General features: G+C 47.1%; 1 protein-coding gene across 1 annotated transcript; it reads left to right on the top strand.

The window, feature by feature from the left end:
- Window positions 1-5,243: 5,243 nt before the first annotated feature.
- Window positions 5,244-25,986, top strand: PLA2G5 (phospholipase A2 group V). The gene is made up of 5 exons (XM_027521787.1): window positions 5,244-5,577; window positions 20,240-20,289; window positions 21,503-21,647; window positions 24,593-24,699; window positions 25,402-25,986. Exons 2-5 carry the CDS (start codon window positions 20,250-20,252, stop codon window positions 25,524-25,526), a joined length of 417 nt encoding a protein of 138 aa, XP_027377588.1. The 5' UTR covers window positions 5,244-5,577; window positions 20,240-20,249; the 3' UTR covers window positions 25,527-25,986.
- Window positions 25,987-26,266: the final 280 nt, after the last annotated feature.

Below are 26,266 nucleotides of genomic sequence, written 5' to 3'. Positions count from 1 at the left end.
GAAATAGATAAAAGGGATTAAGAAGTATAAGCCTTCAGTTATAAAACAAATAAGCCTCAGGGATGTGATATACAGCAGAAGAAATATGGTCAATAATATCATAATAACTTTATATGGAAGCACATAGTTATTAGACCTATTATGGTGGTCATTTCATAATGTATGCAGATGTCAAATGTTTATATAATACATCTGAAATTAACATAATTGTACATCAACTATATTTCAGCTTTTTAAAAAAGAAAGTATGTAATCAAGTAAAAGCACATATTGCAACAATAGTTCTTTTAAGTTAATAAAGGTTGATTTTGTATTTTGGAACAGTTTTATATTTACAGAAGAATTGTACAGAATTCCCATGCACCTCCCCCCAGCCTGGCCACAGACATGATTTCCCCTGCTATTAATATCTTGCGTTAGTGTGGTACATCTGTTAAAATGAATGAACCAATATAGATGCCTTATTATTAACTAATGTCTACAGTTTGCATTAAGGTTGAGTCTTTGTGTTGTTTATTCTCTGGGTTTTGACAAATGTGTAATGCCAAGTATCGATCAGCACTGCATTTTACAGAATGGTTTCACTGCCCTAAGCATCCCCCTGGGTTTCATCTGCTAATGTGCTCTCTTCATCAAAACTCTTGGCAAACAGTGATCTCTTTACTGTCTCAATAGTTTCACCTATTCCAGAACGTCATATAGTTGGACTCATAGGGTATGTAGGTTTCTCAGATTGGTTTCTTTCACTTCGTAAGATGCCTTTAAGGTTCTTCCGTGTTGTTTTGCGGTTTGACAGCTCATGTCTTTGTTTCTGAATGATATCCCACGGCATGGCTGTAACCACAGCTTGTTTATCCATCTACTCACTCAAAGACATCTTGGTTGCTTCTGTTTTGTGGTGATGATGAATAAAAACGCCATAAACATTTGTGCACGAGTTTTTTATGTGGGCATAAGCTTTCAACTCGATTGAATAAATATCTGGAGTGCAATTTCTGGACGGCACGGTAAGACTATATTTAGTTTTGTAGGAAGCAGCCAGGCCGTCTTCCAGAAGGGCTGCCTGTTCAGCCTTCCCACCGGCAGCGTGTGCTCCTGCGGCACTGCGCCCCCAGCAACACCGGGTGCTGTGAGGATTTCGGATTTGCACCCTGGTGATGGTGTGTTCCGGTTGTTTCGATATGGAATTCCCTAGAGGCGGATCACGCGGAACGCCTTTCCACACGCTTCTTTGCCACTTGCGTGTAGCTTCACATTTGGTGAGCTGTCTGCTCAGGCCTTCTGCCCGCTTTGTAATGAGCTGTTTTCTTACTGTTGAGTTTCAGGTGTTCTCTGTATATTTTGGATACAAGTCTCAGACTCTGACTTGTGTCTTTCACAGAGCAGAAGTTTATTATTATTTACTTTAATATATTCCAACTTAGCAGTTTTTTCCCATTTCCTCCACATTCAGTGATGCCATATAGGTAGCTAGAAATGAGTCAGAGTGTAAATACTTACACATTAGAAATTTGCAAACTCTACAAATCAAGATTTTTTTCCCCCCTAATCAGAACTGGTTGTAAAACATTAGTCAGTACACCCCTGCCTCCTGCTAACCTCCTATTGAATCATCCCAGTTGGTCTATTACTTTTATTTTTATGTACCAGGGAAGTTTTTTTATTTTGTATACATATATACAATATTGGTATTATATTTTTCTTTTGATTTAACTGCTCTTATATTTCACAATTTCCCCATTCACTTAGTAGTGAATGGGGAAAATCTAGCTACCAATATGACATCACTGAATGTGGAGGAAATGGGAAAGAACTGCTAAGTTGGAGTATATTAAAGTAAAAAAAAAATACACTTCTGCTCTGTGAAAGACACAAGTCAGAGACTGGGACTTGTATCCAAAATATACATGGTTATGGTCCTTTAAAGAGAAATCTGGGTAGGAATTTCTAAATAATACAGACAGTGTTTTCTTGAATATTACTGTATTACTTATCTACAAATGACTTTGATATTTATGATTAGACAAAGTTCTTATTATTGATGGAATTTCACCATAACTTATCTGTTTGGGAAATAAAAAAACAAGTTTATATCAAAAATTAATAATTACAACTTTTCTGTCAGTTTCGAATTTTTCAAAATAAAATTTCAGGAAAAAAATGTGGGTAGTCTATGACTCAGCACTGTTGCCTTTTTCAATATATATACCTTAAAATAAAACAGTTGTAGAAGGATCAATGCATGTGTGTGTGCTAAGTTGCTTTAGTCATGTCTGATTCTTTGTGACCCTATGGACTGTAGCCTGTCAGGCTCCTCTGTCCATGGGATTCTCCAGGCAAGAATATTGAAGTGGGTTGCCATGCTCTCCTCCAGGGGATCTTCCTGACCCAGGGATCGAATCCACATCTCTTATGTCTCCTGCATTGGCAGGTGGGTTCTTTACTGCTAGGACTGCCCATGGATAGAGTGAAAAAAGCAAGTTGCAAGATGTTAAGTTCACTGTTATTCCATTTCTATAGAAATAAAACCAGGAAATAATGTTAAATATTATTTGTAGGTACACATCAATTTCATGGATTTGATTACTTGCGGGCAGAGAAGGAAGGCTGGAAATAGGGCAGGAGAGGGGAACTGGAAGAATTCCAATTTAATCTATACATTTTTAATATTTTGTTGTTGGCCCTGAAACGTGGCTGGTGGGATCTCAGTTCCCCAACCAGGGTTTGAACCCTGGCCACGGAGTTCTGTAAAAGAGCACAGTCCTAACCACTGGACCGCTAGGAAACTCCCTAAGGCTTTAAATCTTTTAAAACAAAAATCTGAAACAAATATGGACAAAATCTAAAAGAAAGATAAAAATTATTCTTAACTGTGGTTATTTTAAATATTATCCTTAAGGATAGAAATCATTCTGAAAAATGATTAACTTGGGTGGAGTATGGTTCACTTTTAACTTTATACATTTCTAGACTGCTTTTTATGACTTTTATCTTCCTGTCTGATCATGAGGGGAAAAAAGAAGACAATATCTGTATTGTGTCAAGCACTATACAAGTCAAACCAGGGGCTGCAAATCTGAATGAAGAGTCCTTCTAAGCTCCTGGGAGGCTCCGGGTAGCTGTGAGACCTTGGCCAAGTTCTGGACCCCTGTCTGAATAGCACTTTCGCACATGGATTTAACGTTTGTATTAGACGGAATAAATCATGTGTTCTGTTCAGCACAGGGCCTGGTGCACAGTAAGTACCCTGCAAATGTTAATTCCACCATTATTATTGTGGCAGCTGAGTTGTTATTAGCCCCTCAGTTCAGTTCAGTTCAGTTTAGTCGCTCAGTCTGACTCTTTGCGACCCCATGAATCGCAGCACACCAGGCCTCCCTGTCCATCACCAACTCCCAGAATTTGCTCAAACTCATGTCCATGAAGTCGGTGATGCCATCCAGCCATCTCATCCTCTGTCATCCCCTTCTCCTCCTGCCCTCAATCCCTCCCAGCATCAGAGTCTTTTCCAATGAGTCAACTCTTCACATGAGGTGCCCAAAGTATTGGAGTTTCAACCTCAGCATCAGTCCTTCCAATGAATACTCAGGACTGGTCTCCTTTAGGATGGACTGGTTGGATCTCCTTGCAGTCCAAGGGACTAGCAAGAGTCTCCTCCAGCACCACAGTTCAAAAGCATCAATTCTTCAGTGCTCAGCTTTCTTCACAGTCCAACTCTCACATCCATACATGACTGTTGGAAAACCATAGCCTTGACTAGACGGACCTTTGTTGGCAAAGTAATATCTCTGCTTTTTAATATGCTATCTAGGCTGGTCATCAGAGAAGGCAATGGCACCCCACTCCAGTACTCTTGCCTGCAAAATCCCATGGATGGAGGAGCCTGGTGGGCTGCAGTCCATGGGGTTGCTAAGAGTCGGACACGACTGAGCGACTTCACTTTCACTTTTCACTTTCAAGCATTGGAGAAGGAAATGGCAACACATTCCAGTGTTCTTGCCTGGAGAATCCCAGGGATGGGGGAGCCTGGTGGGCTGCCGTCTATGGGATTGCACAGAGTCGGACACGACTGAAGCGACTTAGCTGCAGCAGCAGCAGGTTGGTCATAACTTTCCTTCCAAGGAGTAAGTGTCTTTTAATTTCATGGCTGCAATCACCATCTGCAGTGATTTTGGAGCCCAAAAAAATAAAGTCTGACACTGTTTCCACTGTTTCCCCATCTATTTCCCATGAAGTGATAGGACCAGATGCCATGATCTTAGTTTTCTGAATGTTGAGTTTTAAGCCAACTTTTTCACTCTCCTCTTTCACTTTCATCAAGAGGCTTTTTAGTTCCTCTTCCCTTTCTGTCATAAGGGTGGTGTCATCTGCATATCTGAGGTTATTGATATTTCTCCCGGCAACCTTAATTCCAGCTTGTGCTTCCTCCAGCCCAGCATTTCTCATGCCCATAGTTATTAGCTAATAACCATGCACTGGGCGGGCCTCTGTCTCTCAGCTACTGCGTTTCTTTCCTGGCACTTCTGCAGTATTTTTGGTGGAGGGCTTATTCTTGAGCTCTCTCCATCCTTAAACTTCAAGCTCCCTGAGAGCAAGGACTTCCCCACACCACTACCACCCTCTCCATTATTCATCTCTGTACCCGCCTCTCAGCGCAGCGGCTGGCACAGCGTAGGCATTCGGGACACAATGATGATAGGAATTCAGAAATGAATGACACCAACTTAATTTCCAGCCACTGATGCCCCTTCTCAGAACTCACTTCCAGAAGTACGTTTGCGATAGACAGTGTTGTGAGAGTTTCAGGCGAACAGGGGAGGGACTCTGCCATACACATGCATGTATCTGCTCTCTCTCAAAACCCCTCCCATCCAGGCTGGCACATCGGCTACACCCCATGCAAAATGCTTTTGGTGTTAATAAAAATAAAATAAAAAAAGAAGTACATTTGCTTCCTGGACTGCTTCAATGCTTTCCCTTCTGATCGCTTTCCTGCCCACATGTTTTCTTAGGCTCCCATCCCCAGGATCTGGGTCCAGGCTCCCGCCTCCATCAAGACTGAGGAGCCCAAGGATGCAAACAGTCAGGTTACTTAGTAGACTGTCAGATCCCGCAGAAAGTTCCGAGCTCAGGGCCGAGGTGGCTGCGATCCTTCCAGGCTCAGGGGATTAGCAAGGCCTGTGCAGTCAGATAAGGCCATGACCTGAATAATTCAGGACTCACATCTACCCCTGCTGGGATTCTTTGGGTGACTGCCCAGGCCCCTTTGGCAGGAGAGCCAGTCCCAGGCTCCAGGCTTTTGCTGGACTTCCTGCATCTGCCAGGAGAGCTGGGGGCTGAGCAGAGGGGTGCCCGGCTGGTTTTGGGCAGAAATTCCTCCTCCCCACCTCTGGGACTGCCTTCACTGCACCCTCTCATTCGCGGCTTTCGGATTCTGGAGGCCTAGAACCTGTTGGGATCTGCAGCCCTTGGACCCCAGTGCTGTGACTGGAAGTGGGGAGCCAGCAGGACCTGGGGCTCTAGACGCGGCCCAGTGAGGCTGCTCAGGAGAACAGGAGCTGAGGCCAGGCCAGAGAGGTCAGTGGTGGGCCAGGGGACTGCAAGCCAACCAGTGGGAGTGGGAGAGACTGAGAAAGTGGCATCTGAGGAGCCAGAGAGGGGTCCCTGGGAGGGGCAGGCAGGGCACAGACCCTGAGGGGAGATCCCTTGGGCTGTGGGGTCCTTTACCCAGAATGCATCAAACCTCGTGAGCCGTGTCGTTCATGTTTTAAATCTTATTTATTTACTTTTGGCTGTGCTGGGTCTTTGTTGCTGTGCACAGGCTTCCTCCAGTTGTGGTGCGGGGGCTTCTTCCTGTGGTGGCCTCTCTTGTTGCAGAGCATGGGCTCTGGGCATACAGGCTTCAGTAGTTGTAGGGCACGGGCTTGGTTTCCCTCAGCACGTGGGATCTTCCCAGACAGGGATCAGACTCGTGTGTCCTGCATTGGTAGGTAGATCCTTAACTGCTGGACTGCCAGGAAGTCCCAAGCTGTGTCATTCTTAAGGAGACAAGGCCTCACCTAAAAGCAGACAGAGGTTACCCAGAAGCTCATTCCTAAGATTAGGGGCAAAGCTGGGCAGGGTTATCACCACAGGGTTCAAGTTGGGACTTGTGTTCATGTTAATCTGACAGAATTTCTTTTAACTGAAACCACACAAAACTTTCCTCTTTGGGAAAATGAATCATCAACAACTATTTAACATTCCTTAACTTTTACTGAACACCCTCTGTGTGCCGGAAACTTTGGTGCTCACGGAGAGAAGACCAGAGATGGGAAAGACGCCACTCCTCGCCCTTGTAGGAAGGTCTTTCCTCTCCTTTCCTCTGTCTCCCCCTAGCCCTTTCTCCCTCGAATCCCAGGCCACCATCTCTGGAAGGCAATTTAACTTTGGGTTAAGTAGACATGGCTTTGGGTGTCAAATTTACGAGGTTCAATGCAGAGCTTTGCCACCTACCAGCTATCTGATTTGGGTGAGCCATATCTTGACCTTTGAACCTCATGGTCCCAATGGGCAAACTGCATCTGACAGTTGTGCCTGCCTCAGAGGATCGCTTTAAGGATAAATGAACTAAGCCACATAAAAAACTTAGCATGGTGTCTGTTCTTAATAAGCATTAGCTGTTCCTATTAGTCATCCAGCACACGTTTTTTTCTGGGTTCCTGGATGCTGCCAGGGGTAGAGATGAATAAGACACCCTCAAGGATTCATAGAGCCTAATTTGTTCATTGATTGATTGATTGATTGATTGATTCAGTTAGGCAGTCAATAAACATGTCTTAAGGGCTTCCCTGATGGCTCAGTGAGTAAAGAGTCCACCCTCAGAATAGAAGATACAGGAGACATGGGCTTGATTCCTGTGTTGGGAAGATCCCCTGGAGGAGGAAATGGCAACCCACTCCAGTACTCTTACTTGAGATTCCCAGAGACAGAGGAGCCTGGTGGGCTACAGTCCATGGGGTTGCAAAGAGTCCGACATGAGGACTGAGCGACTAAGCACAGCACAAGCCCTATGCTGGGTGCTGGAATGTCAAAGGAAAAGTCCCCAAGTTGCTCAGAGTCTGGTGGGGAGACGTTGTAATGGAGTGTGGCTGATGCTATGACGAGGGAGCTTGCAGGCTGCTGGGAGAGCACAGAGACAGGAAACTTACCCAGCTTGGGGCAAGGCAATGGGTTCAGAAGGTTTTATTTTAGCAAAGGTACACCTGATTTCCTTATTATTCTTCCAATTTACAGGCGTGCTTCTGTTCCAGGACCTTTGCACTTCCTTTACTTGGAAACTTCTTCTCCAGGTTCCTTATAGCCTGCTCCCTCCCTCCCCTCCTTCACGTCTCCTCTGTAGTAAGTCCTTTCCTGGCCACCCTATTAAACTGGTTACTACCACCACGAGCCCCCTCCCACCAACACACGTGCGCACACGCACACACACCACTCCCACTCCTCCTTTCCTGATTTTTTCTCCATAGCGTCTATCAATACCTAACAAATTCTGTGTTTTTCTTGTTGACTGTCTATTTCTGTCCACTCCTTACAGAATGCAAAGTCCATGGGAGCCACAAGGGTGTGGTTCTCATCTGTCTTAGTTCATTGCTCTGCCCCAGAACCAGAGCTCAGCACAATAGGTGTTCACAAAACAGTGACTGAATGATAAGTGTGGGAAGTCTAGAAAGAGGGGTAGGAGTGGAGGAAGAGAAGAAAGTGGATGGGGTAACAGGAAGGAAGGGAAGGAGGAGGAAGGGGGAAGAGAGAGGGAGGGGGCAAGAGGGAGGAAGAGAGGGCCATCGCACTGCGGACTGGAAAGGGGAGGCGTCAGTCTTCTTCCCGGCAATGCGTTGGGTTTTGGGTGGACCCAAGGCAAGCCTGGAAAGGGGTGAGCAGATCATGAGGGGCCACGTGCCTGATGGGGAGACAGATCTTCTGACTTCGGCAGCACAGAGGTTAGGACAATTGACCCAGGAACAGAAGGGGAAACCATGAGTTCTGCCATGCAGGTATCAGGGAAGGCATCTGGAAGAGGCAGCCCCTCCTTGTAAGCCAGGGGAAGGAGTTCAGATGTTCTGCTGGGAGCCACTGGCATTCTAAAGACCTGTCCTCATCTACCGGATCCTAACAGTTAGGGGTCGCATCACGACCTCTCAATTGAGCTTGGCATCTACTTCCTTACTGCCACATTCCATGTGAGCTCTGCTCACAGGAACGGCTCAGGAAGTGGTTGCTGGGTTGGGTTGGGGCTGAAAACAAGTGGAATGGCCTGGAATCCTGAGCACCTCAGGATTATGAGCCTAGAACATTGGGTCTTAGGTTTTGGGTCTTCAGAGCCACAGGTGGTCCTAGGGTTTCTTCTGCCTCCAAAAAAGAGGGGCCATTTCTGCATGGGAGAACAAGTAGGCTTTGCCAGGTGAAAAGGAGGGTGAAGAACACGCCAGGTGGAGCGAACAACAGAAACAGAGTCAGAGAGGAAGGCTAGTTCAGGGAATGTTTCTTGACAGCAAATAGTTGAACTGATTTTTCAAAGATAAAGGAAAACGCATTCTTGCTATCAAGTAGGTGTTTGGATTTGCATTTTTAGCAAAAGTTTTGGTGAAAGTTGAAGTTGAGTCTGTTACATGTGTAACAGCTCAAGACAGGGCTGGCTGTGTGTATCTTTAGGGCAAGCAGCCAACTCACTGCTGTTGTTCAGTCACCCAGTCGTGTCCTACTCTTTGCGACCCCATGGACTGCAGCATGCCAGGCCTCTCTGTCTCTCACCATCTCCCGAAGTTTGCCCAAGTTCACATCCACTGCGTCAGTGATGGCATCCAGCTATCTCATCCTCTGACACCCTCTTCTCCTTCTGCCCTGAATCAAACGTGTATTCAGAGTTGATTTCCCTTGAGATTGACTGGTTTGATCTCCTTGCTGTCCAAGAGACTCTCAAGAGTCTTCTCCAGCACCACAGTTTGAAGGCATCATTATTCAGTGCTCTGCCTTCTTTATGGTCCAGCTGTCACAAGCACTGGAAGACCATAGCCTTGACTATACGGACCTTTGTCGGCAGACTAATGTCTCTGCTTTTCAACTGTCTAGGTTTGTCTTAACTTTACTGCCAAGAAGAAAATGTCTTCTGATTTCATGGCTGCAGTCACCATCTGCAGTGATTTTAGAGCCCAAGAAGAGGAAATCTGTCACTACTTCCACATTTCCCCCACCTATTTGCCATGAAGTAATGGGGCCGGATGCCATGATCTTTGTTTTTTTAATATTTCATTTTAAGCCTGCTCTTTCATTCTCCTCCTTCACCCTCATCAAGAGGCTCTTTAGTTCCTTTATTTGTAGCCAACTCATGTCACGGCTGAAATTCAGTGGAGCTGCTACTGCCTCCAGACTTAACTGATTCATCCATCCAATCATTGTCACTCCGCAAATGAGTACTGACTACCACATAAGTATTAGGCTTTGTGCTAGCAGCTGATACTGTCATGAAGAGCAAGACTGAGAATCTTCCTGCTCTCTTGTGGAAGAGGTAGGAGACAGACATCATAAACAAGTAAAAAAAAAATACGTCAAAGAGAATTAGAGATAATGGGAAGCACTGCCAAGCTGTAGAAAGGTAAAATGGACATGAGAAATTGCTAAATAGAAATTACTAAATTGCTAAATTACTCAAGTTTTGCTAAGTTAATGGGAGAAGTTAAAGTTAGCTGAATGTTGATAACTGGCAGAAGTTTATAAAAGAAAAAATCCAATTTACTAGTTTGTTGCATTGGAATATTTCTATGATTTGTTGGTTTAATCTTGAGAACTATGATCAGTGAATATGAAATCATTTCAAGTATATAGAATTTTCATTATTTGTACCTAAATGTTATTAGATAAATCATCTATAGGTTTGCAAAAGGAAAAAATTGTCAAATAATAAACTGCATACAACATAATAAAAAAAAGACGATGATAAGTACCATGCAGGGAAAAAAATGGCGCCTTATGGAATTAAAATTGTGATAAAATACACAGAACCTAAAATTCACCATCTTAACCATTTGAAGTACATAGTTCAGCGGCGTTAAGTATGTGTATAATGTTGTGCAACCACCACCATCCATCTTCTTAACTCTTTTCATCTTGTAAAACTGAAACTCTGCACCCTTTAAACATTAATTCCTCATTCTCCCTCCCTCAGACTCTGGCCACCATTCTACTTTCTGTCTCTAGGATGTTGATTACTCTTAAGTATCTCATATAAGTGGAATCATACCGTCTTTGTCTTTTTGTGACTGACTTATTTCAGAATTTCCTTCCTGTTTAAGGCTGAATATCATTGCATGGTGCCATATTTTATTTGTTCATTGACTCGTCCGTGGTCACTTGGATTGTTTCCATGTTTTAGTGATTGTAAAGAATGCTGCTATCATCCTGGCTGTACAAATATCTCTTTGAGACTCTGCTTTCAATTCTTTGGGACACATACCTGGAAGGAAATTTCTGGGTCATTTAGTAACTCTACTTTTAATTTTATTAAAAGTAGATATTAAGTAGATATTAAGAAGAGGTGGCAGGAATACACAGAAGTACTGTACAAAAAAGATCTTCATGACCAAGATAATCACAGTAGTGTGATCACTCACCTAGAGCCAGACATCCTGGAATGTGAAGTCAAGTGGGCCTTAGAAAGCATCACTATGAACAAAGCTAGTGGAGGTGATGGAATTCCAGTTGAGCTATTTCAAATCCTGAAAGATGATGCTGTGAAAGTGCTGCACTCAATATGCCAGCAAACTTGGAAAACTCAGCAGTGGCAACAGGACTGGAAAAGGTCAGTTTTCATTCCAATCACAAAGAAAGGCAATGCCAAAGAATGCTCAAACTACTGCACAATTGCACTCATCTCACATGCCAGTAAAGTAACGCTCAAAATTCTCCAAGCCAGGCTTCAACAATACGTGAACCATGAACTTCCAGATGTTCAAGCTGGATTGAGAAAAGGCAGAGGAACCAGAGATCAAATTGCCAACATCTGCTGGATCATCGAAAAAGCAAGAGAGTTCCAGAAAACCATCTATTTCTGCTTTATTGACTATGCCAAAGCCTTTGACTGTGTGGATCACAATCAACTGTGGAAAATTCTGAAAGAGATGGGAATACCAGACCACCTGACCTGCCTCTTGAGAAACCTATATGCAGGTCAGGAAGCAACAGTTAGAACTAGACATGGAGCAACAGACTGGTTCCAAATAGGAAAAGGAGTACGTCAAGGCTGTATATTGTCGCCCTGCTTATTTAACTTCTATGCAGAGTAAATCACGAGAAAGGCTGGGCTGGAAGAAGCACCAGCTGGAATCAAGATTGCTGGGAGAAATATCAATCACCTCAGATATGCAGATGACATCACCCTTATGGCAGAAAGTGAAGAGGAACTAAAGAGCCTCTTGATGAAAGTGAAAGAGGAGAGTGAAAAAGTTGGCTTAAAGCTCAATATTCAGAAAACCAAGATCATGGCATCTGGTGCCATCACTTCATGGGAAATAGATGGGGAAACAGCGCAAACAGTGTCAGACTTTATTGTTTTGGGCTCCAAAATCACTGCAGATGGTGACTGCAGCCATGAAATTAAAAGACGCTTACTCCTTGAAAGGAAAGTTATGACCAACCTAGATAGCATTTTCAAAAGCAGAGACATTACTTTGCCAACAAAGGTTAATCTAGTCAAGGCTATGGTTTTTCCAGTGGTCACGTATGGATGTGAGAGTTGGACTGTGAAGAAGGCTGAGCGCCGAAGAATTGATGTTTTTGAACTGTGGTGTTGGAGAAGACTCTTGAGAGTCCCTTGGACTGCAAGGAGATCCAACCAGTCCATTCTGAAGGAGATCAGCCCTGGGATTTCTTTGGAAGGACTGATGCTAAAGCTGAAACTGCAGTACTTTGGCCACCTCATGCGAAGAGTTGACTCACTGGAAAAGACCCTGATGCTGGGAGGGATTGAGGGCAGGAGGAGAAGGGGATGACAGAGGATGAGATGGCTGGATGGCATCACTGACTCGATGGACGTGAGTCTGAGTGAACTCTGGAAGTTGGTGATGGACAGGGAGGCCTGGCGTGCTGCGATTCATGGGGTGGCAAAGAGTCGGACACAACTGAGCAACTGAACTGAACTGAACTTTTAGTTTTTAAGGGGTTGCCGTACACAGTTTCCCACAGCAGCTGTACCATTTTACGTTCCTACCAGCAGTGCACAAAGTTCCAAGCTCTCCAAGCTACTCTTAAAGATTCAGCCAAGGCACCTCCTCTTTCAGAAGGCCTTCAGTAATCTCTTCATCCTGGGATGAGTTCCTTTAAGGGGCTTATACAGTGTTTACTGAGCAATTATTAAGTACTAGGCTCTGAACTCGGCACTTGAAACACGATTGTGGAAGAGGTGGTTTCTGCTCTCAAGGCACCCCCTGTCCCATTGCTGATGAACATGTGGAGAGGATGGAACTCGAGACTGAGTTCTATGGCAAACCCTTAGAGAGCCCACCAGGCAGAGAGCAGCCGAGAGTCAGGGTGGGCAGAAGGAGTGGGGAAGACCACCACGGCAAAGTCAAACACATGTTCAGTCTGTGGGTGTGGCCACTTCTCAACCCCAGAGCCAGGACTGCTAGATCTTTTAAGCAGAAGCTGGAAATCTGGATCTCAGGCTGAGATCTAATGTTTATACATCAGCTATTAACTCCATTTTTTAAAAGGAACTCTATAAGACAAGCAAAGCATTTCCAAGGGTTACATACTGCCCTGGGCTGAAACTATATAACCAAAGATCCAATTCGACTCATCAGTTACTGGTAATATGAGGTTGTAACTCTAAATCAGCTTTCACTTCTCCATCTGGTCTATAAGGAAATCATGTGACACTTTGGTGGATGTCCTGGGAAAATCCCGATCACTATGTCTTTATTGGGTTTCAACCTCTTTGTGTAATGGAAAATTCTTGGACTTAAGTGACAGGACAGGCTTAAGAGTCTGGTTCTACTTTTTACTAGGTGTGACCTTGGGCAAACTAACATCTGCCCCTCAGTTTCCTTACTGACAGAATGGAATCACTGTACCCCCACACGATTTTGTGAGGGTTAATGCATGAATTGGAGAAGACAATGGCAACCCACTCCAGTGCTATTGCCTGGAAAATCCCATGGATGGTTTCCCTGATAGCTCAGTTGGTAAAGAATCCGCCTGCAATGCAGGAGACCCTGGTTCAATTCCTGGGTCGGGAAGATCCCCTGGAGAAGGGATAGGCTACCCACTCCAGTATTCTTGGTCTTCCCTTGTGGCTCAGTTGGTAAAGAATCCACCTGCAATGCAGGAGACCTGGATTTGATCCCTGGGTTGGGAAGATTCCCTGGAGAAGGGAAAGGCTACCCACTCCAGTATTCTGGCCTGGAGAATTCCATGGACTGTATAGTCCTTGGGGTTGCAAAGAGTCGGACGCGACTGAGCGACTTTCACTTTCACTTTCAAGGTCATGAACACCAAACTTGTCTTTTGCTTGTGGCACTATGGAAACTCACTGATACTGAGTTCTTCTCTTCTTTCTTCCTGAGCTGTTGGCCTTGTCATTTCTTCCAACAGGAATTACCAAAGTGGACAGTGTGTGTGATGAGTTCTATTACCTTGCAGAGACAGGCAAATGTCCTGTAGAAGGAGCAATCAGGGGAAACTTCCTGGAGGAGGAAGACTCAATGTAGGCTTTCTGGCAGTGAGTCCCGGGCAATCCTATTCTATGTGCCAGCTTCCTGGGGGGCATCAAATAGTTTGATGAGACTAGGGGTGTTTCAGCCACCCAGGGCCTCAGGGCAAGACAGTATCTGGGTGTCAACGGCTGTCCAGGTCTTTGACCCTGGGCAAGACTTCATGAGACAGACATGCCAAGTGCCCAGCATGCTTATGGGGTTTTAATTCATTCCACAGACATGTCTTGTGGACCCTACCATGGGTTACATCTTGTTCTGAGTGCTGGGGTCAGAAACTAACCAGAGAAGAATCTTGCATTCAAAAGTCTCCACTTGAAGTGTTTTGAGTGTTTTAATGCTGAAGCATGAATGATTGGTTCCATTACCAGAGATGGGGAGGTGGGAGGGGCTGAGTCATGGGGGACACAGTGAGTTTAGTTTTGGGGTTCCTGCAGGACATTATATAAATATAATTGATATATAAATAGAAACCAATATAATATTATTTATATAATTATAAAATATATTTAATAATTATATTTTAAAGTGTGGGCTTGGGGAGTGTGACAAGAATGAAGCTAGAGCCAGAGGAGTCATGCATTTACTCAACAAAGCTACCTAAGCACCTACTATGTGCCAGATGCTGGGGGTGCAGAAATGAAGCAGACCCAGAATGTACCTTCATGGGGCTCTCAGTTTAGTGGAAAGACATAACAGCAATAATATTTATAGCAGTTATGATCAGTAAATACCTCCTAGATGCCAGGCACTGTGCTGAATCCCTCTGCCTGTCTCATCTCATCAAATCACAATTATAAAATGAAGTTGCTCCTGTTATTGTCCTGTTTTACAGATGGTAAAACTGAGACCTCAGGAGGTCAGGCGACATGAGTAGTCAGAGGTGACGTTCAGTTTTCAAGACTTCTCTGTCTGATGGGCAGCTCAGGCTCTTTGACCTGACATTGTCCTTTCTCCTCTGTGAATTCAGTCATTTGCACTCCACTCAATGGCACCCCACTCCAGTACTCTTGCCTGGAAAATCCCATGGATGGAGGAGCCTGGAAGGCTGCAGTCCATGGGGTCGCTGAGGGTCGGACATGACTGAGCGACTTCACTTTCATGCGCTGGAGAAGGAAATGGCAACCCACTCCAGTGTTCTTGCCTGGAGAATCCCAGGGACGGGGGAGCCTGGTGGGCTGCCGTCTATGGGGTTGCACAGAGTCGGACACAACTGAAGTGACTTAGCAGCAGGGTTACTGTTGTGTGAGAGTTAGTGCCAGATGCTTCACGGCCAGGGATTTTTGGGACAGTTCAGTTCAGTTCAGTTGCTCAGTCGTGTCTGACTCTTTGTGACGCCATGGACTGCAGCACTCCAGGCCTCCCTGTCCATCACCAAATCCAGGAGTTTACTCAAACTCATGTCCGTAGAGTTGGTGATGCCATCCAACCATCTCATCCTCTGTTGTCCCCTTCTCCTCCTGCCTTCAATCTTTCCCAGCATCAGGGTCTTTTCTAATGAGTTAGTTTTTCACATCAGGTGACCAAAATATTGGAGTTTCAGCTTCAGCATCAGTCCTTCCAACGAATATTCAGGACTGACTTCCTTTAGGATGGACTGATTGTATCTCCTTGCAGACCAAGGGACTCTCAAGAGTCTTCTCCAACACCACAGCTCAAAAGCATCAATTCTTTGATGCTCAGCTTTCTTTATACATCTGTGTATAAATATGACCTTAATCCCTGTACAGGGATAACCCACCCTGTGAGAGAGGTAGAGAGGGGGGAGCAAGTCCTTTGAAAACATCTGCATTTGAGGGTTAACAGAGACAGGGGGTGAGCCGCAGGAGGGCAGAGGGCACACTGTGGCTTCTTGAAGACCAGAGGGAATGAGTTTCAAGTAGGAGGAGGTGGTCAGTGGGATGGAGTATTTGGGAGAAGCCCAAGCTTGGGCTAGACCAGGTTTGGGGGGACCCTTGGCTGCTGTCTTAGGGATGCAACAGAATGCAGGTGCAAGGGGTTCAGAAGGGAGGAGGTGATGGGCAAGAAGAGGTGTCTCTGTCCTGAGTTTTGGTTTTTAGGAGAAAAAGAAAGCTGGAGAGAGGTCGGCAGAAGCAAGGGATGTTTTCTTTTTCAGGGGTGGGGTGGGGCTTCCTTTCGTTTGGTTTAGAGTGAAGAGGCTGGTGTATACCTGTAGGCAGAGGGAGGAAAAGAGGCAGAAAAAGAAATGTGAAAGAACAGAGAGGACTTTTCCCACGGAAGGTAATGCCCTTGGACACACTGTATTTATTTATATTTCCCAACCAGAAGGGAGGCTCCTGGGGGCTGGGTGTCTGTCTTATTCACAGTGGGTCTCCAGCAACAATCTGGCAGGGAGTAGACACTCAATAAATACCTTCCATATTGAGATGAGTTTGCGGGGTTCCAGGGCATGGTGCTGGTTTTGTCTAGGTCCTGGGAAGAGAAGGGTTCATGAGGGTCCACGGAGGGGCTTTCTTTCTGATGCTGCTGTCATGGTGGGAGAGAGAGAGGAAAGAGTCAAGGGCGGAGGGAGGAAGGAGCTCACATCTTCTCAGTAAAGTGTGTGTGTGTGTACGTGTGTGGGCAGGGGGATGTCAGGGAAAAATGGGCTATTGCTGGAGAAGAACCTTGACCATGAGTGGCCTCCATGTCTGTCCTGAAAGCCATCCAGACCCCGGACTTTGGGTCAGGAAATAGCTGCCTCTCTACACAGAGAGGGAAAAAAATCCCCAGGGGTCTTGAGGGGTGGAGTAAGGTTTCCTGTGTGTTACTAGGAAGCCTGGAGTTGACGCAGGCAGTGTGGGAAGTGGGCAGGGAGGCCCTTAAAACCAGCTGGGCCCAGTTCCTGCCTCCGCTCCAGCCCGAGGCCAGAGAGAAGGTGTCGCTGGTGAGGAGCCTCCTTGGGGGCTGCTTGGCCCGAGGCGGTGGGGGAGGGCACTCAGAGGGAGGGGCTGTGAGAGGGCGAGTGGCCTCCCCCAGGCGTCGGAAGGTCCCAGCAGCACCATCTGTGTAGCGGGGGCTTAGTGCTGATGGTCCTTGTCAGGTGAGAGGCAGGAACGGGCTGGGGGCAGGATCCTGGGAGCAGGGAGGCTGCTGCCCGTGGACTTGGAGAACCCGTCCCCTCGGTGACCTGGCTGCTTCCTGGCCCCCATGTGTCCATGCTTCTGTCAGGCTGTCTCCTCTCTCCGCATTTCTCATTACCGCAGCCTCTGCTCCACTCCACAATTATCTCTTGGCTTCGCTCATTCTCCTCCGTGGTTGCTTGATAAAAATAGTCAACCCCACGTCCTCCTCCTGGAGCCTGGGCTTCACGGATGGTCCACTTTTCCAGCCTTTGCCACTTTCTCCGTGAAGCGTCTTTTGTGAGTGTTCAGAGCCCTCTGTGTGGGGCCTGGTACAGCTCCCTCAATGCCGAGCCATGTCCCAAGATGTTCGGATGTGCAGCTAGGATCTTGGCTTTCTTCAAGTATGTTGAAGCCCACGGATCAGGAGATGGTTGCATTTGAGAGACAGTTTGTTACAGTTTCCGAGAGAAGCGGACACACTGCACCTTGCAGGGCCACAGGGGAAGCACCAGGGTTTTCTCAGGAGGCAGAAGAAATGAGGGGAAACCTGGCCTGGGTGGTGTGGAGAAGGCAAGACAGGGCAGGGTAAGCAGTTGAGGACTGGCCAGCTTGCACACTTTCAGCAGACTTCAAGCTGTAGGGGTGATCCCTGGTGGTCTGGTCCTGGCCCTGGGGTGATTCAGGCCAGGGGATATAGTAACTCAGAGTGTGAGAGTGACATAGAGGAGGTGGTTGGACAAGGGAGTTTAGGATCTGTTGGTCTGCATTTCAAAGCCTGGTTCACAGAAAAGCCTTTTGCTTTACCTAAGAATCAGCTAGTCTTGGAGGGGCTGAGCCTAGCAAGGTCCCCAAGATGTCAAAGCATCATGAAATACAGAAAATGAGCAAGATGATTAATACACAGAGGGTGCTTGGAAGCAGTGGAGGAGGGTCAGTCAAAGGATAGAGTCATGGTCCCAGGCTGAATCCTTGGGCATCTCACTTCCCCTTCCTGAGGCTCCATTTCTCCATCTGCAAAATCAGCAGTGGGTATTCTCTCACTCAACAAATGACTGTTAGAGGGTAGACCATGCCAGCAGCTTTGACAGTCCCCACTCATTGGAGCCACTGGCAGGTTTAAGGGGACATGGACGGTGTCTGGAATGTCTTAGTTGCCCGGTACATGGCAGCTGGCGTCCACTTTCTATCACAGCCCCAGGAAGCAGTGAGGAATATTGGCCTGGAAGGTAGGGTCCAGGGTCATCTTCGTTGGCTGTTTAGAGCTCTCAGAGCAGAAGCTGTGGGTGGACAGAACCCCCAGGAATGTTCCTGGAACTCAGAGGAGCTTCTGGACTAAAGCTGGCCCACAGAGGCCAGCCCAGCAGCTGGGAGCCCTCGGAGATGGAGGTTGTATGTTTGGAGCCAGGCCTTGGGAGGTGCCAGGGGCTTGGGGCAGAGGGCCAGCAGAGTGATCACTGAACTGAGAGATCAGAGAAGGCAGGGCATCAGAGTCGAATCCCAGCAGACTCCAGGCCAGCCAAGTAGCTCTGGGTGAACAAGGGCTTTGGGATCGAAGGAGGAAAGGGAAGCAGACAGCCATCAGCAAGAAGCTCTTAAGAGGCAAGTTAGAATCCATCACCAGCCCAAGACACGAGGAATTTCCCTTGCCTTCCGGCGTGACGTTTATGGACTCTGGGTTAGGGATTCATGTATTTGCCAAAGGGAGATGCTGGGGAGGGAAGCTGGGGTCTCCAGGCCCATGGGGTAGAGCTTGTGAAGGACCCCGATCCTCTCAGCTCAAAGGAGAACACACCCCTCTGGGCAGGGAGGATGTGTGGAGCAGTGAGGGGTGCGCCAGGCCTGGGTTTGAACCCCGCCTCCAGTTTTTGCCGGCTGTGTGACTCCTGGCAGGTGGTTTCAACTCTCTGAGTCTCTGTTTATTTTTCTTCTTCTGTTCAATTTGTTTAGTATTTATTTGGCGGAGTCAAGTCTTGGCTGCGGGACGTGCAATCCTCGTTGGGTCATGTGAGATCTTTCACTGTGTCACACGGACCGTCTAGTCGTGGTCTCAGGCTTAGTTGCTCCACAACGTATGGGTCTTAGTTCCCCAACCAGGAATTGAACTCAAGTCGCTTGCATTGCAAGGTGGATTCTTAACCCCTGGGCCACCAGGAAAGTCCCTGAGTCTCCATTTCTTTACTAGCAAAATGGGAACTGTTGGGGAGGAAGAAATTCTCTTCTACCCAACCTAGAAGTTCTTCTGGTTGGTCTAAGGATCAAATCAGCATCAGACAGACTAACAGACGAAATGAAACAAAAATTTTGTAACATGTATACATGGGAGAGATCCAGGAAAACAGAGACTCACCAAAATGGCCCAAACCCTTACCTTAAATAACCATCTTCAGCGAGAAAGACCAAAGAGGATGTTGTGTGTAGTGGTTTGGGACTTCAAAGGGGAAGAAGGCAAAGTTGGAAAGGCAAATGTTTGGCGTCCAAATGTTTGCCGGGCCTGCGGAGAACCGTGGAACACAGGTGGACTCTGATCCCTAGGCCCCATCAAGTTCTCCCACCACACCTATTCCCGGATTTCTTGCACATGTCTCTGCTGATAGCTCTATGCCTGGAACAGACTCTTTATCTAAATTCTTGAGGCAGCCAAGGGGGAAGTAAAAAGAAACCTTCTGCTTCTTAAAAATAACCAGCCTAAATTAATCCCTACACCAAAGAGACACGTTTTGGGGTACACATTTTTCTCCCTTAGAACAATGATACTTACCCTTCATAACTGTTGTGCACAGCCAGGGCTGACTTATTTTTTAGGTAGACACAGTGCCTGGGGCCTATGAAACTGCTTTAATTTTTTTTTTTTAAAGAAGCAGAACTTCTTAACATTTTATTTTATTTTTTTTACTTTCTTGGCTGCACTGTATGATGTGGGATCTTAGTTCCCCGACCAGGGATCAAACCCATGCCCCTTTCACTGGAAGCTGAGAGTCTTCAACACTGGATTTCTAGGGAAGTCCTAAGAATATTTCAATTTTAAATTCTTTTAAAGTCAGGAGAAAAAAATAAATATAATATCATGAATGTAGAAGAGTGAATCCAGCCTGGATTGCATTTGTTTTTATACCAACACAGCCATAAAATATAATTGGAAAACAATTTTCAAGGAGGAACAATTGGGTTTGGGGCATTTCTGATGGGAAAATTCTCTCCCATCTCTATGGGGACAACACCCCACGGGTGCCCCTTCTCCTCCCAGAGATCTCCTGGGTCAGCTCCTTGAGGTTTTTGCCTCATCTTTTCAAGCTTCAGTTGCCTGTTTACTGCCCAGCATGAGAGGGTGGGGCCTAGTGGGCCACGGAGCAGCCCTCCTTAGCCAGGAGCGGGGTCTGAATAGGCCATGAGGACCTCTGCTGATTGGCATGTCATGGGCTGTGTTTTCTTTTCCAGAACCCTGGAGATGAAGGGCCTCCTCATGCTGGCTTGGTTCCTGGCTTGTAGTAAGTGCTTGCTCTGAGAGCCCTGAACTTGTGGACAGTAAGGTAGTGGGAAGGAGACCAGTCACGGAGGGCATGGAGACTTGATTCTGAATCTTGGCTCTGCCCTGAACATGTCAGTTTCAGCGAGAGCCTTCACCTCTCTGAGCCTCTGTTTCCTCATCCTTGACACAGGATAATTGCTGACGGGCCAGGCTGGGGCAGGATCCCAGGAGGAGATATGGATAGATGGTGCTATGTGGAGGATATGGGGCTTGTAGATGTGGGAGGCAGATATTTTACTTTGATGCCAAATAAAAAGAAAAATAAAGCTATCAGAAAACAAGACTCTTATAGCAATACTCCATTCCACGATCCTGGACATTCTCTGCTCAGGCCTGTCCAGGTTTTCTGCACACCCCACCTGCTCCCACCTCCCACCTAGAGGTGACAGCCCAGTGTAGGGGAGCTCGGCTTTAGGTCTCTCCTACAACCCCTACATGACCTACATTACCAAGCACACAGCCTCTGACAGGCTGTCCTGTTGATGCCTTTCCAGATCCCTAGAGACTGCAGGAGGAGCGGGAGGCCAGGTGCAGGGAGAGGGCCTCCGGCACACTGCAAAACCCTGGGCAAGGCACCAGCCCCTCTGAGCTGCAGTTTCCTATCTGTGAGATGAGGGAGCTGGCTTCAGAGATCCCTGCAGGTCCCACGCTGTTCTAGGATTCTGTGCCTCCTGCTTCAAATAGTATTCGTTTCAGGGAGGGAGGGGTGTGTCATCAGGAGAGAAAGGAAGTGCCTTCTGCCTACTGCATACGGATACCATATTCATTATCCCCAATATTCCTTGGTCACTCACTATGTGTCTGTCACTGTGCTTGGAAAGTACATACCTTACCTTGTTTCAACCCTCATGGTGTCTCCAAAAGGTAGGCATTCATTGTAGGGCCCCCATTTTGCAGATGAGGAAACTGAGGCTCTGAGAGATGAAGTGATACTCTGCATTAGCGATAGAGCCGGGACCTGAACCCAGTGGCTCATTCTCCACATCCAGACTTCTAACCCCTCCTCTACACTGTTTGCCTTCAATTTTCTCATTCCTCTCTCATGAGTGGGAAGGATAAAAAAGGGTCATCTTGGTCCCTCCAAGCCCCAAGGTGAAAGAAAGGGTGGGAGCATGCGGGAAAGTGGGAGCAGGCATGCCTGGGTTTCATTCGGGGACATGGCTGTCTTTCAGGTGTGCCTGCTGTCCCAGGGAGCTTGCTGGACCTGAAGTCGATGATTGAGAAGGTGACTGGAAAGCCCGCCCTGAAGTACTATGGCTTCTACGGCTGTTACTGTGGCTGGGGGGGTCATGGCACCCCCATGGATGGGACTGATTGGTGAGCCAATGGTCATAACTTCCCTTTAGGCTCCAGGCTCTGTTCCCACATGATCTCATTTAATTCAATATCAATTCTGAAATATGAGCATTTAAGCACCATTTTATAGATAAGAAAACGGGGTCTTAAAGAGGTTAACTGACTTGCCCAAGATGTATCCAGTAACTTCCAGAATCTCAGTGGCTAATGTATCAGTTGACTTACCACTACATAAAAAAAAGACCCCCAAATGTAGTCGCTTAAAACAATGACAACCATTTATTTGGCTAAGGTTCTGCCACTTGGGCAAGGCTTGGTGGGATGACTTGTCTCTGCTCCACCTGGCTTCAGCTTGGGCAGCCCCGCTGAGGCGGGGTGATCCAGTTTCTAGAAGGTTCACTCCTAAGGCTGGCAAGTTGTTGCTGCCTACTGGCTGGGAACTTAGTTGAGACTATGGGCCAGGGGCCTCAGTTCCTCTCCCTTAAGCCTCTCTAAGGCTGTATGGACTTCCCCACAGCCCGGTGACTCTTGGGTTCCCAGGGGGAGTGGTCTGGAGCTGCATGACCAGAGAGCATGGCATTTTTATGATTCAGCCTCTGAGACGCTATTGCATCACTTCTGCTGCTCTCTTGGTCTAGGCAGTCACAACGGCTTTAAGATGGAGACGGCCGAGTTTCCACTTCTTGATTGGGAAGTGGCAGTGTTCTAGAAGAACATGTGAGGTGGGAGATTGCTCTTTGCAAAATACAACCTGCAGGGTTACCAATTCTTATACAGCTAAACATGTATAATGAGATGGGATGTTTCCACAAGTGAAGGGCACATGGAGTGGGAGTTTACAGACCAGACAAGCAGTGACAGGAAGCTAGAATGTTCTATGTGATTATGGATTAGAGTTGAGACTTCAGTAGAAACTCCTGGCTAGCTTAGTACAGGAGCTTCCCCGGTGGCTCAACAGTAAAAGAATTCACCTGCAATGCAGGAGATGTGGGTTCAACTCCTGGGTTGGGAAGATCGCTGGAGAAGGAAATGGCAACTTACCCCAGCATTCTTGCCTGGGAAATCCCATGGCCAGAGAAGCCTGGCAGGCTACATTCCATGGAGTCTCGAAAGAGTTGGACATGACTTAGCAACTAAACATAAAATTTAATATAGATGCAGATGATTACATGTAGAAATATGTAAATATATGTGTGTATCCATGGGTCAGTACACACACACATGTGTTTTGCTCTGTCAGCTGAAAGGCCCTAAAAGAAACAATGCTCCAGAAGCAGCAAGCAACGCCCAGCGCCCACACCTGGTTCCCAAACTTTTCTCCAAGAGAGGAGCCCAGGCTTCTTGGATGGATGACCGATCCAAGGAGTTGGGCAGGAAGTATGCAAGATGGACCAGAGCTTTTTGTAGTGCCCCAAAGTAAGGAACTGCTAAGTCACTTCAGTTGTGTCCGACTCCGTGCGACCCCATAGACGGCAGCCCACCAGGCTCCCCCGTCCCCGGGATCCTCCAGGCAAGAACACTGGAGTGGGCTGCCATTTCCTTCTCCAATGCATGAAAGTGAAAAGTAAAAAGGACGTCGCTCAGTCATGTCCGACCCTCAGCCACCCCATGGACTGCAGCCTACCAGGCTCCTCCGTCCATGGGATTTTCCAGGCAGAAGTACTGGAGTGGGGTGCCATTGCCTTCTCCGAAAGTAAGGAAAGCCTTGAACAAAATAAACCTAAACCAAACCCCACATTGATGAGAGTATGTCAAAGAGCATAGGAACCAAACAAGGGCGCTCCCAGTGGCCAAAACGGGGGCAACATAGGCTGCAAAATACACCCATAACCCGTCTTGAGAAAAGCATCAGCAAAGTCCCAGTAGGAGAGCACCCTACAAAAGACTTGACTGCCATTCCTCCAAACTGTCAAGGTCATCAAAAACAAGGAAGGTGTGACAAAAATGCCATGACCAGGAGGAGCCTAAAGAGGCAGGACAACCGCGTGTGATACGGTGTCTGTACCTGATACCGGAATGCAAAAGGACATTTGGGTAAACACTGAGGAAATAAAAAAAACAAAAAACAAAACTATGGACTTCAACAATTAAGGACCCAACAGTGATATGTTATTATTTAGTTAATGCTTATTTAATCATTTGTCAATATTGGTTTGTTGGGCTTCCCTGGTGGCTCAGTAGAAAAGAGTCCGCCTGCTAACGCAGGGAACGCAGGTTCGATTCCTGGGTCGGGAAGATCCCCTGGATAAGGAAAGGGCAACCCACTCCAGTATTCTTGCCTGAGAAATCCCTCAGGCAGAGGAGCTTAGTGCTACTGTCCATGGGGTCGCAAAAGAGTTGGGTATGACTTAGTGACTAAACAACAACCAGCAAATTCATTTGTTCGCTGTAACAAATGTATTATACTCATGAAAGATGTTGATAATAGGGGAAACTAGTGTGGGGTAGAAGGGGGCATTTGGTACAATCTTCTCAATTTTTCTGTAAATCTAAAAAACATACAGTTGTCCATGCCTATCATCCTTGAAGTTTAGTTTTTGCTCACTTAACTATGTGAATCACGTATCAATTCCAGGACCCAGGTTTCTCCTGTCTTGTGGCTCTCCCTATGGCCTCAGAGCCCTTAGCTGGGACATTTCCTTCCTGCTGAGATGGAGAGAGAGAGTGGAGGACCACAGAGTGGGAGGTTTCTATGGGTAGGTCTAGAAGTTCTGTGCATTTCCCTGGCCGACAGGCTGTCTAGTCATGTGACCACACATACCTGCAAAGGAGGCTGGGAAATGTAGTCTCCCCATGGGCCCAGGAGGAGAGAGCCAGCCTGTGAACTGGTACAAGTGTGGGGCAACCCTAATGGAAGGACTTAGCCACTATGAGATTCTTTCTTGATCAGACCTTAACCAACATGGTGGCTTCTGCTCAAGGCACAGATGCCCTTTGCTTGGGATCTGAGGCTCTTGCATCGACAGGTGCTGTTGGAAGCATGACCACTGCTACGCCCAGATGGAGACACAAGACTGTGACGTCTTGACACAGGCCTACAGATACAGGGTTGCGTGGGGCTTCATCATCTGCGGTAAGGCTGGGGCCTCCATTCGGGTCACCTGAAGAGCCTGGGTTCCTGCTGTCTCTGAAGTCAGCTGTCCCGAGAGCTCAGCCAGTCTATATCTGGGTGGGCAGAGATGGGGGCAAGAGAGGCAGGATTATTGCAGCTGTGTCTGACCTCCAAGGACAGGTTGAAGGGTCTTAGGCTCAACATGCTGTAGGAGTCAAGAGCTCTGCATATGTCCTTTTGCTTGCTGTGGGTGGGTTTAATGTCCCCATTTTACAGATGAGGAAACAGACTCAAAAAGGATTGCCAAGCACACACAGCTAGAGTTGGGATTCAAGCTCAGGTCCATCTGAGTTCAAAGTTAAATCTGGGGATGGCCTCTCCTCTCTGAGAACTGGAGTTTCTCCAGAGCCAGAGCTGTCTCCACCATCACACTGGGAACTCTGCAGGGTATCTGTGTTCTCCATCAGACTGGAGACTCCCTGAGGGCAGGAGCTGGGTCTCCCTGGGCTCAAACCTCACCCTGGGCTGCTAGTGGCTGTGCCCCTTCCATCCGATGATGCACCCTCAGCATAGAAGCTGGGATCCCTCCTCAGGCTGAGAGTAGGAAGGAGACTGGGGTGTCCACTCAGGCTAGCAGGAAATCTTGCTCCAGGGCCAGCCTGGAGTCAGTGTCACAGAGCGTCTGTTTGCTTTCTCATCCTGCATTTGGCATCCTGTTTGCAGAACACGGGTCCCGCTGCCAGCAGCAGCTCTGCGCATGCGATCAGAAATTCGTCTACTGCCTGAAAAGAAACATGAGGAGCTACAACCCTCTTTATCAATACTTTCCCAACTTCCTCTGCACCTAGTCGCCCTCAGAGAGCTCCTCCTGGGCCAGGAAGCTTGCTCCCCTCACTACAGCATGGAGCTCACCTGCTCTGTTGGGCTTCCCAGGGAGCTTCCAGGTCTGGAGTCTCAATGGTCCCACTGGGCTTGGAGGACCCCCACACCCACACTTCAGCCACCAGTGAGTCCCAGGAGAGTGACTCATGTCACTAGATCAAGAAGGCCAAGGCCTTCTTGCAAGAATACCTGCTCTGGTGCTGAAAGCTCACCCTTGACTCCAGGCCGGCCATGTGTCTCCTCATCCCTGAAGATCAGTCTCATTTCCCCAGGAGGGTGGCTTTCCTGGGATGTATTAACTTTTCAGTTCCACAGTCACTGCCAACTTGCACAGAATTTTTACTCAAGTAGAATCAAAAGTGACTCCCATAATTCTGCTACAGAGATATTAAATAAAATTCCTTTTCAAGACTAACAATAACCACAGATATTTCCCCCACCGTGGGGGATTGCCTGCATCTCTTTCTTGGCTGTTGGGGGCAATAGACTCAGTGTTAACCATGCTGTCCCAGAGGATAAAGGTGCAGATTAGTAACTAGAAGGCTTCCTGGGATGGGAAGGATTGGAATGAGTGCCAATCCTTCTCTGGGGTTCATATTAAGCCTCAGGGATCCTCTCGAGCCAAGCACTGGACCTCATTCTTCCTCTGGTGGGTGGGGAGAAGGTGACCGACAACCGTGCCATGGTGGGCTTCCAGCCAGAGAGC

This window comes from Bos indicus x Bos taurus, chromosome 2 (genome assembly GCF_003369695.1).
Source record: "Bos indicus x Bos taurus breed Angus x Brahman F1 hybrid chromosome 2, Bos_hybrid_MaternalHap_v2.0, whole genome shotgun sequence".
NCBI classification, from domain to species: domain Eukaryota; kingdom Metazoa; phylum Chordata; class Mammalia; order Artiodactyla; family Bovidae; genus Bos; species Bos indicus x Bos taurus.
This window is presented reverse-complemented; position numbering and strand designations above follow the sequence as displayed.